The 17,523-nt window shown below is 48.7% G+C and overlaps 2 protein-coding genes across 3 annotated transcripts in view; one reads left to right on the top strand and one right to left on the bottom strand.

Annotated features, from left to right (window-relative positions):
- Positions 1-1,106: 1,106 nt before the first annotated feature.
- Positions 1,107-8,463, top strand: TAC4 (tachykinin precursor 4; the record flags this gene model as incomplete). The annotated part of the gene is made up of 4 exons (XM_082679424.1): positions 1,107-1,223; positions 3,936-4,029; positions 6,092-6,121; positions 8,357-8,463. 4 exons carry the CDS (start codon positions 1,107-1,109, stop codon positions 8,461-8,463), a joined length of 348 nt encoding a protein of 115 aa, XP_082535550.1.
- A 4,439-nt stretch (positions 8,464-12,902) lies between these two features.
- Positions 12,903-17,523, bottom strand: part of KAT7 (lysine acetyltransferase 7) — a 31,660-nt gene continuing 27,039 nt past the window's right edge. For both annotated transcript variants that reach the window (XM_082678721.1, XM_082678722.1), the window contains 3 exons: positions 16,702-16,848; positions 15,428-15,534; positions 12,903-14,799 (listed from right to left, as the gene is read on the bottom strand). In XM_082678721.1, coding sequence (XP_082534847.1) covers positions 14,698-14,799; positions 15,428-15,534; positions 16,702-16,848 — 356 coding nt within the window. In that variant the 3' untranslated portion in view covers positions 12,903-14,697. The remainder of the gene's footprint in view (positions 14,800-15,427; positions 15,535-16,701; positions 16,849-17,523) is intronic.

The following is a 17,523-nucleotide window of genomic DNA, read 5'->3' as shown; positions in this document are numbered from 1 at the left end:
AGTGTCAATAATAGTAATAGGAATGATAGTTAATGGGTATTAAATATTTACCATCATGTACTGTGCTAAGTGCTCCACATGCATTATCCCATTTCATCCTCAACTTTGGAAATAAGTGCTATTAATAATCTCATTTTACTGATGAGGATTCCAAGGTTTAGAAAGGCTAAGTAACATGCCTAAGGTCACATAGCTATTTAGTGGGGGAGCTAGGAATGGAATTCAGGGCTCTCTGACCACAGGACCCTTGTTCTACACTAACAGATGGACAGATGGATGGATGGGAGACAGGGAGGAGCTAAGTGGAGAAGCGCCCTGAACGCCATGCCAGGCGAACTTTACGCCACGGGCAGTGGGGAGACACTGGAAGGCTGTAAGCAGGGAGAGATAGGTCAGGTTAGGGCTTTGAAAAGATCCCAGCAGTGGGAAGATATTTTAGAGCTGATGACACTTGAGCAGGAGGTCATTTTTCTGGCAAATCCCAATTCCTGCCTGTGAGGACCCTTATTTCTTTACGTATTGTCTTACCTCTTAGGGCAAGACGTGTGCAACCATGTTCACATGAGGACTACTGATGGCGGGGAATGCCGAGGAAGGGGTGCAGTGACTGGAAGGGGAGACTAGTGGTAGAATACTAAGTTCTGGGGAGAGGCCTCTCTTACAGGGTAAGGGAGAAGCCAGGCAGTTCCCCCTTCCCATTTCCAAGATGGCGCTGCCTGCTCGGGGCTTCCAGTCAGGAAGCCGGAAGCACCAGGCCCCACACACTGCTCCATTGTGCACCTGCCTCCCAAGGGGAATGCAGCCAGCGGTGAGGCGGTGTTGCAACAGAGATCAACTGCTGGGGGGCGGCAGTGGAGGAGACCTGGTCCCTTCTCTGGGCAGCTCGCGGTATCATTGGCTTTTCCAGCTGGTGGGGGCGGGGGGCAGTCACAGGAAATGGCCCCGGGGGTCAGATAAGCTGAAGGAAGAAGCCGAGTAGCTGGGAGGACAGAACAGGTGGAGTTTCCCCCACCTGCCGAGAGCAGCCAGAGAGAGAGGACGGAGCCTGCTAGTGGCGGTCTGTGGACTGAGAGGGGCTCCCCGAGGGTCCCAGGGCAGAGCTCACCATGCTGCTCTGCCTCACCCCGCCTCTCCTGACGGGGCTGTCTGCTTGCACTGTGGCAGGTGACAAGGAACTGCCACTTGACGCTGAAGCTGGGTCCTGGGGCACCGTGACCCTGGAGGTAGGTGCCTTTGGGGAGAAGCAGGGGATGATACATGGTGGAGGGGGCAGAAGATCCCCTTTATGGCTGCCAGGAGAGCAGGTTGTATACTGCAAGGTAGGGTGTCTGCCTCCCCTCCCTGGGCAGGTTCAAGGTCATGGCCCCTGGCCTGGCAGACCTCCAAAGAGTTGCATGCATATGGAAGCAACAGTGTGTGTGTGTGTGTGTGTGTGTGTGTGTGTGTGTGTGTGTGTGCGCGCGTGCGCGTGCATGCACTCACACTTCATTTAACAAACACTTATTTAACATATACTATGTTCCTGGCACTGTCTTAAATGCTTCATAAATATTAACCCCTGTAATCCTCATATCAGCCGGTGGGGAAGGTACCATTACTATCCCCATTTCACAGATAAGGAAACTGAGGCACAGAAAAGTCAAGCAGTTTGTCCAAGGTTATGCAGCTTCAAAAGCACAACTGTACAGGGACTTCCCTGGTGGCGCAGTGGTTAAGAATCTGCCTGCTAATGCAGGGGACACGGGTTCGAACCCTGGTCCGGGAAGATCCCACATGCCGTGGAGCCACTAAGCCCATGCGCCGCAACTACTGAGTCTGCGTTCTAGAGCCCATGAGCCACAACTCCTGAGCCTGTGTGCCACAACTACTGAAGCCCGCACGCCTAGATCCCGTGCTCCACAACAAGAGAAGCCACCGCAATGAGAAGCCCACGCACCACAACAAAGTATAGCCCCCGCTCACCGCAACTAGAGAAAGCCACACCCAGCAACAAAGACCCAATGCAGCCCAAAATAAATAAATTAATTAATTATTTTAAAAAAGGCACAACTGTGCACCTTGCCCAAGGTCTGATTCTGTGTATTTGTGCCTCAGAGGACATTGTCCAGCATTTCTTTTCAAGGGGGTCAACTTGGGGCGGGATCACTGTTTTGTCTCACATGCAGAAACTCTTATTTCCTGACAAGTACTGGTTTGACTGCCAGTCTCTCCTACTAAACTGACCTGAGTTCTGTCACTGGGAATAAACCTCAAAGTTAGAGACACAGCATCTGTGCCCCACCCTGTCTGGTCACGGAGACAAAGATCCTGACCTTGGGGAGTTCCAATCAGACAGGGGAGCAAGGCCAGTGGATCAGAGACAAACAGGCCCGGTGCTCAGGGAAGGCCTCCAGGAGGGCAGATGGGACTGGCCGGGGCCTGGCTCCTCCAAGTCCTGGGATGGTGAACACACTGGGGCCACAGGACGAGCCATCGAATAACAGCCATTCCTGGTGGGTTTCCTTCATGGCAGGTTTCCTTCCTGGTTTGTCTGAATGTGGAAGTGTGTGCCCTTGAGAAGACAGCAGGCTGGAGAGACCCAGGTTCAAGTCTCACCTTCTCCACTGACTCTGTGCGAACTGGGGAAGGTCACATCAGTTTCCTCACCTGTAAAATGGGGGCAGCGGGGAGAGGATGATCCCCAAGGTTTTTTTTTTCCAGCTTTGACATTTTCCAGCTTTGACATGGAAACTGGGAATGGAAGAGCAAGTCCCTGACCCAACCCCAGCTGCCAGCCTCCTGGCAGGTGGCTTGTGTTACTCTAGGGCTCTGTTCACCTGTCTCAGCCTTCCTGGAAAAGGAGACCCCATCCTCTTCCCTATTCCCAGACTATCAGAGAAAGGACCTTTCATTCAGCATCCTGTATCCCACACATGCTGAGCTCCTGTGTGTACCAGTCACTGTGCCAGGTACTGGGGATATAGAGATGTGAAGACGGTCTAATGAACGTCACACACTGTCATGCTCTCCACTAGCGAGCATCTCTCCCTCTCAGCAGAGCTAAGCAGGGCCTCCATCAGAGGCTGCAGTTAAGGCCAGAGAAGGAGAGGACTTCGGCCAAGGTCACAAAGGTTAACGGAGGAATGAGAACTTAAATCTATAGTCCTTGGTCCAGAACTTTCACCCCATCAGCTCGATGAAAATGTCTTTGCCCAGGGGAGTGGCCTCCACCCCAGGCCACATGCCATTATCCTCACGGGAGGCCCAGGTTCTAGGGCAGGATAAATCCAGGACAATGGTGGTAGTGCCGGGGGAAGAGAGGAAAACAGGAGTTAGAGAGGGGGTTGGAGGGGAAGCAGTCTCATCTCGCCAACTGGGTGCCCACCCCAAGTTCATCAGCTGCCCCCTCCTTGTCTATATTGGAGATATTTCCCAAGATGGAGCAGAACCTGTGCTCTGGAGTCAGACTTCCTGAGTGGCTCTACTGGCTCTACCACTTCCTGTGTGACCTTGAGCAAGTCACTTAACCTCCCAAAGTCTCAGTTTCCCTACCTGTAAAACAGGGATAAATCAGTTCCTACTTCATATGGTTGTTGTGAAAAGTAAATGAGATTATGACTGGAGTGTTTGAGCTTTAAGCCAGATGACATGGGTTTGAGTTCTGGCTTCATCTCACATCCTTGCTGGTAATTGCTCTGTGCTTCAGTGTTTCCATCTGTAAAATGGTGCCAGTAATAGTACTTACTTCATGTGGTTTTGGTGAGGATTAAGTGAATTAATATATGCAAGTGCTTAGGAACATGGTACAATGTTAGCTATTAATTATTATTATTATTTACAGTATTGTGTAAAATGTGCAGAAGAGCTCAGTGGCAGCACAGAGCCCGTGTTACTGAGATTGTTATTGCTCAGGCTGTCTCCTTGCCCCAACTCTAAGGAACTCTCTGCTTCTTCAGGAAGATGTTGTGCCCAGCATTCAGCTCCAGCTCTGGGAAGTGAAGAGGAGCAAAGCGAGCCAGTTTTTTGGACTGATGGGGAAGCAGGTGGGAGGTGAGTGACAGAAGTGGGCGGGTGCCCAGCGAGGAGGGCTTCTGGGTGGGTTCTGTTACACCAAGCAGAGACCCTAGCTTACAGCAGCTCTTACTCCAGTCCAGTAGGAGGCGCTCATGTGATGAGATGGGATAGAGTGTCCGTGTCAATTACCATCCAAACCAGGATACTTCAGAGAGTGGTAATTATGCCAGGCAACAGGTGCAAACCAGGGCTGTCTCCAGCATCCGGGGAGTGCAGTCACCCTAAGGGTGGGGACAAATGCATTGCATCCTGCTGGCGCCCTTCCTTCAATACAATGGATGACTGGAGAGAGGTGGTGGTGCTCAAGATCAGCCTGTAGATGTGAGTAAAGGCATGAGCTAAGCTTTCTAGTTGATTCTGTTTGGCTCAAATAAAATTATTAAAATGAACCTATGTTCCCTGAGGGCACGCTTGACGCGTGATTCATGTCCTGGGGGGACAAGGAGAAAACAGTCTGAACAGAGAGCCGTTTTCTTTTTCTTATTGCCAATATTGTATATTTTTTAAAGTAGTGTTGGTGAGGATATGAAAGAACTGGTACTTTGGGCTTCCCTGGTGGCGCAGTGGTTAAGAATCCACCTGCCAATGCAGGGGACACGGGTTCGAGCCCTGGCCCGGGAAGATCCCACATGCCACGGAGCGGCTAAGCCCGTGCACCACAACTACTGAGCCTGTGCTCTAGAGCCCGTGTGCCACAACTACTGAAGCCCGCGCGTCTAGAACCCGTGCTCTGCAACAAGAGAAGCCACCGCAATGAGAAGCCTGCACACTGCAACGAAGAGTAGCCCCCGCTCGCCGCAAGTACAGAAAGCCTGCGCACAGCAACAAAGACCCAACGCAGCCAAAAATAAATAAATAAATAAGTTTATATTAAAAAAAAAAATATATATATATATATATAGGGCACATCCATACCCTTTATGGCCATTAAAATGGATGAGGCAGATCTGTGGAAAGATAAAGATCTCCAAGATACTGGTTAAGTGGAAAAAGCAAGTTATATAACAATATGTAAGATAGGAGTTTACCTGTTTAAAAGAAACACTACATACTTACACAGATATATATATGAAAACATAGGGAGAGTTCCAGAAGGATAAATATCAAACTGTCTACAGTGTTTACGCCTAGGATAGGAAGTGGAGGTGAGGGAGAGAGTTAAGAGGGACTTTTACGACACTATCCTCTACATTACCATTTTATAGTGGGCATTTATTCAGAGACTGCTTTTTTATTCTTTTCTTTTTTTGTTGGGGGGGCATGCCACATGGCATGGGATCGACCAGGGATCGAACCCGTGCCCGCTGCAGTGGAAGCACAAGAGTCTTAACTACTGGACCACCAGGGAAGTCCCCAGAGACTGCTTTTGTAATTTAAAAAATGCGTATAAAAATAGAGAAAACCTTCCCAGTACCTCCACCAAAAAAAAAAAGAGGAAATCAACTTGTGAGCAAACACTTTTGGCCTCAGTTTCCTCCTCTACAAAATGAGTTTTGGACTGGGCCGTTTCAGAGCTCTCTTCCAAATCCAGCAACCCATGAGGAAGCAGGGGAAGGGATTATATGAGAAATATTTACTGAGGAATTCCCTGGCGGTCCAGTGGTTAGGACTCCGTGCTTCCACTGCAGGGGGCACAGGTTTGATCCCTGGTCAGGGAACTAAGATCCCGCGTGCTGCGTGGCACGGCCAAAAAAAAAAAAAAAACAACACTGTGCTCACATGTGATTAAATCTCACAATATCCCCTTTACCACCAGCAGGGAAGCTAAAGCTCAGATAGGCTAAATACCTTCCCAAGGATGCCCAGCTGGTGCCAGAAGCAATGACTCCAAAGTATGCGCACTTCCTACTACCCCACGCTGCCTCCTACCCAGAGTGTACCTTGTGCGGCCCAGCCACACCAGGACAACAGGGAGTGACTGGAGTTCCATTGAAGACCCACCAAAGGTGCGGGATCCCCAAGAGCCATGAGCCCTTTCACCTCACTGGGCCCCCAGGGAAGCGGTGCAGCCCTCATTCCTTCTCTCTCTTTCCCCCAGGAATACCTCCCATCCAGCCAGAGAGAAGAGGTAAGTGTTGTCCAGACCTTCCCCCAGCATGCTCCCTGGGGAGAACCGAGTTGTCCAGGGGGGCGGGAGAGATGCTCTGGCCAGGGTGCACCAGGCTGGCACTGTGGAGGACCAGGGCAGCATGGTTTGGCCGCATGCTAGGCTCCCTGGTTGTTTCCTTAGAGAGGCGGTCTGTGCATACCTGGGGAGTAGCTGCAGGGATATGGAAAATACGGGGATGAACCTAGTTCTGCCAAAGGTCCAAAATTACCTTGGGTCTTACTAAAGCCTGGAGTTGGAGAAACTAATCAATCCAGAAGGACCTTAAAAGTGAAAAGCTGTCCTTTTGGTGAAAAGGGAAAAACAATATCAAAAGAAAACAAACCAACCTTTACCCACCACCCTTCAGTGCTCTCAGGAGCAAACCTAACGCCCTAGACTCACCACATCCTCCCGGGCGCCCTCACTGACAGGACTCCTAGCTCCTCTCTTTCCCTGCCTGCTTGCCTGCCTTACCCAGAGCTTGTCTCCATAGCCTGGGCACGGTGCCCTCCTTGGCACACTGCCTTGCACTGTTCTGCTGGGTCACATGGCTGGTGTCCCCAGAGCAGGAACTACCCCACAGACAGGTAGAGGTCTGCCATCTCCTCTGTCCCCACAGTTTCTATTAGAGGTGCCCACGAGGTGTTTGTGGAAGGAAGGGGAGAAGGGAGGGAGAATGGAGGAGAAAGAGGAAGGAATCAGTGAATGCATCAGTGAATGAATGAACCTCAGCTCCTAGATTGATTGAGAAATGACTCCATTCATGAGGCCCCAGCTCTGGCCCTGTCTTTCTTGGTTCCCAAGACAGCCTTCCTCTACTGCACTCTCTCTTTTTCTTCTCTATCTCCTCTCTTCACCACCAGCGTATCAACGAGGACCAGTAGTCCAGGGCCACCTGGGCAGGGGAGGACCATCTACAGAAGGTAGATGAGAGCTTCTACTGGATTGCAAGGGCATAACGAGAAAGTGACCACTTTGCTGCCAGTCTCCACAGTGGGGGCCAGGCAGCTGGCCAGACAGAAAGGCTCCCCACAAGCTATTAGGCAGAGGACCCACGGAAGAGAGCAGTCGAGGTGCAGGGAGATCATGATCCCTTTGATGATCCAGGCCTGTAACAGCCGTAGCCCTGAAGCTGCACCCTCTCCACCCCCAACACACCCAGGCACACTCTGCTCCCCCCTCTCAGGGCCAGCTGAAGCTACAGAGTAGTGTGTGGTTTTTCAGACCCTGAACATCCCCCTTATTCCCTTACTAATCGTTGTTAGAAAGTCTTAAGGTATTTCCTATCTTCAATGATTATAAATAAAGGCAAATGGCCCTGGGAGGGGTAACACCCTAAGTAGTTATCAGCTAACGCCTTCTGGCAGGGGCCACAACCCCAAAGGGGTTCAAGGGGACGCTCAATAAATGAACAGGCATGAAAGTAGATAAGTGAATCGAGCTGGGGAAGGAGCCATAGCTCAAGCCAGTCAGCTCAAGAGGAAGGGCAGGGGGTGTCACAGCTGATCAAAGACGCCAAGCTCAAGTCTGCTTTCCTAAACCTGACCTCTCCCCCCAGAGCCGCAGACCTGTGGACTGCTCTCTAGCTTCCCTGATACCTGCTCCTTCCAACATAGGCTCTTGGGAATAAAGATGGGAAAGTCCTCTATATTCCCCCAAGAGTTTTTCCTAAGTGTCTGAGCCTTTCCACTTGAAGCGCCATGGAAGTCAACCCAATGCCAATGTGGAAACGAATGTCCCTCCATGCAGAGTGTCGGCAGGAGCCTTAGAAATCATTTTTCAGGGATGGAAATAATTTGCCCAAAGTCACACACTGAACTGATAACAGAGCCAGGACTAAACACTGTGTGTCCCGCTCCCTAGGCCAGGGCACTTCCCGTGGCCCCAGGAGGGCCTTTGGAATTTTGAGTGGTGGATTACCACTCCCTTTCTTTAGAGGATTAGTGAGGGTTGGCTCGTCCATGCTCTGGAGGCGTTTATGGTTGAAAAATGGAAGCTGTGCCAGATGAACCTGTAATTTGCCTTAGATATCTGCAGCTGGAGAAACGCGAGTTAGGGACGTGGAGGGCCTTGGGTGGATGACTAGGGAAGGGCTCCGAGGGTGGAGGAGGCAGACCAGTCTCCCCTCACCGCCGGCCACGTGCAGCACTCTTCCCAGGCCCAGAGGATGAGGACCACTGGTCAGAGTGAGAGCCCCTGCCACGTGCTTCCCAGAGGACGAAAAACCCCTTTCTCCCTACCTGGACGTGACAGCCAACCAGCCAGCCTCCGTGTCTCCTGGGCTCATCGCCAGCATGTCCCTACCACCAGGCCCTCACTGAACTCACTGGGGCTCCTCCCAGGACTCTCGGTCTCAAGCAGCAGTCGTGCATAAGTGCACTGTTGTCACCACTGTGAGCTAGTGACCCTGCCCGCACCCCCCCTCACTGCACAGCAGGATGAGTCTCCCCCCCTCCTCTATCTCCCAGAACACAGCAGGGGCTCAATAAACCAATGAACAGTGGATGGCTTCTTCTCCGGTGCAGGGCAGAGGGCAGGGATGGCCTGGGCTCTGCACCCTGCCCAGTGGCCTGGCATGTCAGCAGTTGGGAGACCTTTTTGCAGGGTTGTAAAGGGAAATACTAAACAGTTGTGCTCCCCACCCGAGGTGGGAAAACAGGCTTGGGACACAGGTAAAGGTGACAAGCCCCTGCCTGAAAGCAGACATCCCCTCCCTACTCACCATCATAACCTCAAGGGGCAGAAGTGGGTCCCAGGTCCTTCATCAATTCTTGTGTATGAGGCGGCCCGTCAACTGACTGCTCTGCTTTGGGGACACAGGCATCTAGTCATGCTCCCACCACTGGGAAGAGCTCTAGAGAAAGGAAACAGGTCCCACCTCAGGAAGCCGCCACCCCCCCCCCTTCTGACGGGGAGACCATCGTCCTGCCCCAGTGGCTCATAGGCAGGCGGGACACAAAGGACCCTAGGATGCTTAGAAAGAGCTAGAATGAAATCCTAGGGGCCAAACCTAGGTGAACAAAGGACTGAGCTGGGAGGCGTGTGGGCTTGGCGGTAAAGGGCGATTCATTAATTCACTGGGCTGCGTAACATTCAGCTTCTGTGTCCCTCTTTCCAAAAAGAAAATGGGTTAGGGGCTTGGGGGGGTGCCTGATTCTTTGGGGGTGGGGTCGTTAGGCTGTTTAAAAGGAGGGGAAGAAGGCATTGGTGGAGAGGCCAGGCCCTTCATCTGGGTACCAGGGAAGGTTTTAGTGACAGCAGAGGCCCTGAGAAGCCAGACGGTGTCTGCACAACCAGTTAAGATTCTTCTGTTTGACCTGTAGTGAAACGGTCTCCATCTCAAGACTGACTGTTCATCATGAGGCATCTCTCTTCCTCATTCTCACACCTTACCCGTGTCCAGGGAGAAATGTGGGAGTAGGGGGCGGTGCAAGCCGCCTCCTGACTGCAGGCCTCCCAGGGTCCAGCACCCCCCTCCCCAAAAAAAGTCCAGCTCACACTCCAAAGGAAAATTAGCTCTTACTGGAAGGAGCGGCACACACATCCAGAGATGGGAGAAACTGTTGGTGGCCATCTCTGGAGGTGATCTACCGCACTTTTTTTGTGAGATAAGGGTATAGGTTCCTAAAAACTTTGGAACTGATTAAACATAAGGTGAGTGGTTTCCAGAAACAAATACCCAATTGAGAAAGACTGACTTCTTGGAATGGACATGACTTATCAAGGATAAAGGTGTTTACATCTCACATAGAACATCTGGGAGGAGCAATGGAGCCAAAGTTGTGCAACAGCACAGGTTATTTTCTCCACTCTTGGGCACAAATAAACTCCCAAACCCCAGAATGGTAGCAGCATGACCTGCATCTACACGTATTGCACAAGACGGAAGAGACAAACTGATATTCCAGCAAGGGGCATTTTTCACCACTGGGCAGCCTTTTTTTTTTCTTCTTAGTGACATTCATTGGCATTTTGTTGAAGATACCACAAAGGATGTGGGCAATTAAACTGCCCCCATCAGCAGGAGACAGTCTGGAAGAGACTGTCATACAAATTTATAGCAGAAAGTGCTGGAGCAAACCCAGAGGAGGTCCAATTCTACAATTCCATGATATCAACGAATAGCAAAAAGTAGTTTCTAGAATTCCTAGCATACATCATATATATTTAGCAAAAGAGTTTTCACCTTATTCTCTGAACATGCAAAACCCCACTGTGTATATATGCGCACCTGTGAGGATCCTAACGTTGAGCCCGTGAGCCAGACCTTCTCCCTGTCATCACTGTACCTCACTTAACGGGACCTGTCATCTTACACAAAGAACTAGTCATGGGCTGGGAGTGAAGGCAGGTAGGTGGGGTTCCTGCCTTTTCACGGGAGCTTTCTCAAACCAGGGTTTCTTATTTACTAACCCCAGTTCAGAAATGGACTTCAAAGGCTCAATTTCCTCAGCTGTAGACAAATGTGTGCATATTTGCATTTATGGACATTTTTTTAAACAGACTCGATGCTTTGATTAGATTCTCAAAAGGTCAGAAGGAAAGTAAAAAGGGTAAGGATCACTGAGAGCTACACTGCTTGATCCTAGCACCTTTCATACAAACTACACTTCTTCAATGTTTGGCATATCAATTGCTCTTCAAAGGAGGAAAAGGCAGCCATGTTTATGACTAGTTACTAATATACATTCAAAAAGCTGCTTTTCATTGGTTTCATATTCCAGAAGGAATGTGTGCTGTAAGCAAGCTGTGGTATTTTTCTATACTGGCTTCCCATGAACTCCATTAGAGGCCATTCCTAACCCCAGCGAGGCAACCTGCCCAGAACTACAGGGTCAAACCAAAGCTGAGGACGTGTCAAAAGCATCATCTTCCCTACCGAGGGCACACCATATTCTTAAAAGTTACTTAATATGACTCACTGTTCCCCCTGTGAGAAATGGGAAAGCAGGCACAGAGGCATCAGATGACTCACAATAGCGTTGTCAGAAGCACGGGATTTGGAATCAGAGGAGCAAGGCTCTCATTCTGTTTCTATAACCCAGCAGCAAGACCTCTGAGCCTCAAATTTTCTCATGTGGAAAAGGGCTACAATACTCACCTTACAGCGGTGGCGTTGTAAGGACTGAAGGAAACCATGTAAGTAAATGGGCAGACAGTGCTTGCTAAACAGTTTATTCCTAAATCGGAAGCAGAGCCAGAATGAAGCACATCCTTGTTTCCTGGTTTAGGTCTCTGGCCTCCAAATGCTGCCTATAGGAGCAACTAAAATCACTTCTTTCATCTTAAAGTTTTCACCAGTGTTGTCATCCTTCTGGCAGTGGAAGCCACTAGAAGCATGGGGGTCTACAGTTGAAGCAAGGAAATCTAACTAGAAGGGAGATGATAAATCATTAAGGAATCAAAAAAGCCAAGAAAGCAAATGATATAGGTTCTCAAGCTGGACAGACCAAAATATTTGTCTTGGACGCTTCCTGCGTCACCCTGTGCTCTAGGTTTCCTTCTGCAAAACCGGTGTGAATTTCCATTGCGCTAACAAGGCAGTGTGAAGGTACTCAGCACGGTGCTGAGCAGAGAGGAAGCAACCAGCTCGTGCTAGGGCTCTCTTCCTCCCTCCAGAAATAGCAAGTAGGTGCTTCCACTTAGAGAGTTTCAGGAGCTAGATCCAGGAATGACTCCAGACTTTTGCTCTTCTAATGAAGGAGCCTAAGCAGCTGAGCTTCTTTTGTGCAGGTAAAAAGGAGTCAGCGGGGACAGGCTGACTCAAAGTAGCCAAGGAAGTGAACTGTCTGTTCCCATACCTGCAAGGATTTAAACCAGAGAAATCTTCCTTTGATTTCTAGGTGAGGAAAAGGGGGTGGCAATCAGTGGAGGCTTGGGACCGCACTGTGCACAAAACTTCAAGTGCCTTGACCTCTCAGCATCCATTCTCGTGGTCCACATTAACTACCTAAATTTTTTCAAAATGTGAGAGAGAGAAGAATTTCCCTTTGATGTGAATACCTAGAACAGGGAGATCTGGGCACACATCTTTCTAAGATGTGTAAGAAGGGTCTTTTTATAAGCTTGAGCTTCTCTCCATCCCATCTCCCACCCCCAGTCAAGTGACACACTGGACTATAACCTTACCAAGGAGGACCCTTAGTTTGTCTGCCAGGAGAAGTTCTCACCATGCTGGCCACAGTGGGCAAAACCACCCCAGCAAATACAATTTCCACCCTCCTCCTCTCCACCATATAGCGAAGTGCCCGGCCACCCTTTTCCTGCTCTAGGTAAATGCTACAGGAAAATGCAGCTACTTTCAGAAATCATCTCAACCTGAGAGAGATAATGATTAGAGGTGGCACTGCTCACTACTGGCAAATAAGCCTGGAGACAAGAAGGGACCCACCTTTTCCCACCTCCCACAGCTATCGATTGTACCCCACATATCCTAACTTCCTGCTGGGTTTTCTGTCCTTGAACTTAATGAACTTAATGGAAGAATGGGTAATACAGACTACTTATTGCTATGCATACCCATTACCTGGAACCAGAGTGTGGCAGGGAGTTTATCCCATCAACTAAACAAGCTCAGAGTAAGCACTCCCTCCACAGATACCCTGCATCACAGAGGAAGAAACAACCTTCCCCAGCCACAAACCACATCCCTCAACAGTCAGTTTACTGCTAGGAAAATAAATCCCAAGTGCATTACCTATTAGCGGCAGGTCAGTGGCACCATTTTCTACTCAAATGAGATCTCCTAGGTGAAACAGACTTGAGCAGAGAACATGCTTTATTGAGGAGTAGATATAGAACAGCACATTCTACCACATATGGGGAAGGATTAGCTTCTGTAAAAGGCCTTTACCCCTTAAGAAAACCCCCAGTGAAGTTGCTTTTGGATAAATTTTAACAGTGACACTGAAACTGGCAGGGAGCTGCCACTGAACATGCTTAAAATTAGCTCCCCCCAACCCACAGTGAATATAAGTAGTGTACAAAGATGACAAGAGAAAGGCACAAATGACCAGAGTTGGGATTGTGGTGAGGGTTCCACATGAAGACAGCGGTGTTGTAGAGACCAAGTTGGAAAGGGTGACATGTCATACATCAAAAGCTGCCCCAAGATAGCAGGTTATAACGGGCTAGAGAGAAATTAGAGGGAGCATCTCTTCCTTCACTTAAACACCACCAAAAATAGGAGACCAGAGAATGGGGGGATGGTGGTAAATCCCAAAAAGGAAATGGAGGAGGAGTTCTTGGAAGGGCATAAGCACTTCAGTCTTAGAGGGAGGGTGAGGCACTGTTGAAAAGGGAAGCAAACCTTGGCAGGGGTGGCCATTCTGCCTTGCTGAGTCATGGGCTGAGACACGGAAGTCATTTTCAATCACTTCTCCAAGGATGTTCAGACAAAAGCAGTGTAACTTATGTGGAAGTATAGGTATGCTATATCAGACTGGTACTGGTGAAAAGGTTTCTGCAGTATAATTAACCAGTTAACATGCAGCATGAAAGGGAGAACTGGAAAGTATTTTGGCACCTGCAAACGTAAAGACGGGCAGGGAGTAAAGAGAAGAAAACATTTACCACTGGGCACTTTCTGGTGAGGCAAAAAGTAGTATTCCATTCCCTTCCACCAAGACGTTGCCCACTGCCCACAGGTGAACTCAAATCCAAATACAGAATCACCACTTCTCCATTCTTTTCTCCATCTCACTCAGATAATGTGCTGTAACCAAGACTAATCACTGCGAGTCTTCAAAAGTATTTGGCTCGGGGCTTCCCTGGTGGCGCAGTGGTTGAGAGTCCGCCCGCCGATGCAGGGGACGCGGGTTCGTGCCCCGGTGCGGGAACATCCCACATGCCGCGGAACGGCTGGGCCCGTGAGCCATGGCCGCTGAGCCTGCATGTCTGGAGCCTGTGCTCCGCAACGGGAGAGGCCACAACAGTGAGAGGCCCGCGTACCGCAAAAAAAAAAAAAAGTATTTGGCTCTGGTCAGCCTGATACTGATCAAAAACAGGTCTTTCAGTTAAAATGGAGGAAAAAACTTAAAGTGAGATGAAATCCAAAGGGAAGGGACCCCTCCCAGCACACACACACACTCAGAAGTGTTACCTCTTCCCTGCCCCTCCAAGAACACAGGTAAGGAGTAACTGGGAATGTCCTGGTGGCAGTAACCGTAGTTGGTGGTCTGATGACTGGGCGGCAAGAAGAAGCGCTATTACAAAGTTTAGAAGACACGACACAACCTCATGGGGCCAGAGGAGAGAACCAGTGACTGGACAGGTACAGTACCAAAACAGAACACCTTGGGTCAGTGCTACGAGGGATCTGCACTCAAGTCTAATACAGATCCCATCCAGGCAACCTCACTGAGGCCGAAACAACAGTTCCTCAGAACCAGCGTCTGCAGTGTACACGAAGGTCGGAGCCAGGACAGTCCTGAGGGGGATGGCCTTCCCAAAGGATACTGTACTTGCCAATCACAAGAGCAACAGAAATGACAGACAGATCCCTAGGGTACGGATTCCTACTGCTGGGGTTCGCTGGCTCGGAGTAACCGGTCACTTTAAGTGCCCTTGGGAGGGGTCCATTTTAAACAGCTTGGATCCATGGTTTTATTGGAGTTGGATCTTTTGGCCTCTTTGGCTATCCACTCATCAATCAGGTCCTGAGGGAGAACAATGGGAAAAATTATTATATACATTCAACTAAAACATGTTTGTAAGTGGATTCCAAAATGATTATTAGCAAAGAAGAAATGGCCAAAGATTTAATAATATACTAAGGTGTGAGACAAGTATATAAAAAAAAAATTATCTTTTGATTTACCTAGTGCTCTCCTACCTAATCCATTTCTTCTTACTATGCTTTCGGTAAGACCTGAAAATCATTATTCATCTTCCATCAGTAAACGTTATAAGTCAACTTAAAAAAATTTTAAATTGGCATGAGTTGAGATGGCATTTGTTAAAGGAATTTAAAACCACTTCCACAGGCCCTGGAGTTTATGAAGATTCTCCTCCACAGATGGGCACTCTTCATCTGATCTAAGGAAATCATCAAAGGATAGAAGTGCGACTGTGCGACATAAAGCTGCTTAACTGGAGCTGCTTACACGTCTGTCATCAAATCTGAGACAGGAGCTTAAGATAAGCCTAACGATGAGACCAAGTAAAGGATGCGTAGAGCCAGACTCCTTTAAGGGAAGGTTACCTGTAAGGTGTGAAGGCCCCACTTTGCTCTGCTAGGCCTCAAGGGACATTAAGCAATGAGCAAGAGGCTGAGAGTAACTTTACCTGTCTCTTCAAAACTAGGTGTTTTCCTTTCCAATATTTGAGCATCTGAAGGGCTTGCAGAGTGCTGACAATGTCCACAGGATTCACAGCTGTCTCCTGGCTAATTTCTGAAACAGAAGAGCTACTGAGAACTTGGCCAAAACGTAGACACCACCCCCGCCCTGCCCCACCAAGGCCCCCTTTGCCTTGGAGGAAATCTAGACGCAGACTCCAAATGTTTGGAATCTTCACTACTTGACCCAAGCTGTTCAGAAGAAATTTACGAAGCATTCATTTGACCAGTTAAAATAACTACAGAAGACGGATATTACAGCAGGAAACCACTTGGCCCCTATAGAAATCAAGGTCAAAGACAGACCAAACTAAATTCTCCCATCCTCACAAATATTCAGGGATGTTAGAAGTTCCTGTGTGTGCCAAAAGACTTGAAGTTTTTCTTCTTTCTTGACTTTTGTGGAGAATTAAAGTGTCAGCAACCTGAGATTTGAGACGCAATAACGAATGTCTGAATAAAATCTATCTATAAAACACATTTTCAGACTTCCCTGGTAGCGCAGTGGTTAGGAATCAGCCTGCCAAGGCAGGGGACACGGGTTCGAGCCCTGGTCCGGGAAGATCCCACATGCGGCGGAGCAACTAAGCCCGTGTGCCACAACTACTGAGCCTGCACTCTGGGGCCCGCGAGCCACAACTACTGAAGCCCGCGCTGTGCTCTGCAACGGGAGAAGCCACTGCAATTAGAGGCCGTGCACCACAACGAAGAGTAAGCCCCCGCTCACCTCAACTAGAGGGAGCCTGCATGCAGCAACGAAGACCCAACGCAGCCAAAAATAAGTAAATAAATAAAGTTCAAAACTCAAAAAAAAAAATTTTAAAAACAAAAAAACGCACCACATTTTCTCTGTAAGAAACCAAATCATATAACCAGTCCCAAGAAACCAAATCATATAACCAGTCCCAAGAAACCAAATCATATAACCAGTCCCAAGAAACCAAATCATATAACCAGTCCCAAGAAACCAAATCATATAACCAGTCCCAAGAAACCAAATCATATAACAAGTCCCAAGGGCCAAACACTCTGGAATCCTTAGGCACCTTTAGCGAGTGGTCCACATTAGTGGGCCTTCTGCTCTCATATTCAGATGAAACACAGAATGGGGTTATTTTCTTTGCAGGTTACAAAGCATGAACAGGGCCAAATAGAAAAGTCAGAATATTCAGTGGAACTAACATCTTGAGTAACAACCATTTTCTAAGAGTCAAAAACCAACCTTTGATAGAAATCTCTTTGCCTTGGAAATTATGCAGGTAACGAAGAAGCACTTCTTTCCAGTAACTGCGGTAGCTTATGAGCCCCAGATCTGAGAGTGGACGCTCTGGGGAGCCAACTTTTTCTTCCACTTTGGAAAGCAAATAACCTGCCAGGGAACAATACAGACACTGTATCTCACCCTAGTAAGAACAATGTACCAACATGGAAAAAGATTTAAGGAGCAGAGTCTGCTTTACAATATCAATTATAAAATAGGTGTTACCTATTCAAAGATATACAATCCCCTCACACCCTTAGTGGATTATGCCATTTCCTGATTCATCTCTTACCAGATGGCTTAAAAAAAAAAAAGGGGGGGGGGCTTCCCTGGTGGCGCAGTGGTTGAGAGTCCACCTGCCGATGCAGGGGACACGGGTTCGTGCCCCGGTCCGGGAAGATCCCACATGCTGCAGAGCGGCTGGGCCCGTGAGCCATGGCCGCTGAGCCTGCGCGTCCAGAGCCTTGCTCCGCAACGGGAGAGGCCACAACAGTGAGAGGACCACGTACCACAAAAAAAAAAAAAAAAAAAAAAAAAAAGGATCACAAAGCTGTTTCTAAGAATTCTAATTTGACTAAAATATGTCATGTTACAGTGAATATCGAATAAAACACGGTTGAATCTCATTATTTACAGTAGTTATATTCTACAAAGTCACAGTGAACACTGAATTAGCGAATGTTGAACCACTGCTCTTAGGGGAGATACAGGGTTAGGTTCCTGTGGGCTGCTGGTCACATTTTTGTCAACCAATCAATACATAACCTCGCTTTATGTGCTTCT

This window comes from Grampus griseus (genome assembly GCF_964374135.1).
Source record: "Grampus griseus genome assembly, chromosome: 20".
NCBI lineage: Eukaryota > Metazoa > Chordata > Mammalia > Artiodactyla > Delphinidae > Grampus > Grampus griseus.
The sequence above is the reverse complement of the archived record's forward strand: the minus strand, read 5'-3'. Positions and strand labels throughout refer to the sequence as shown.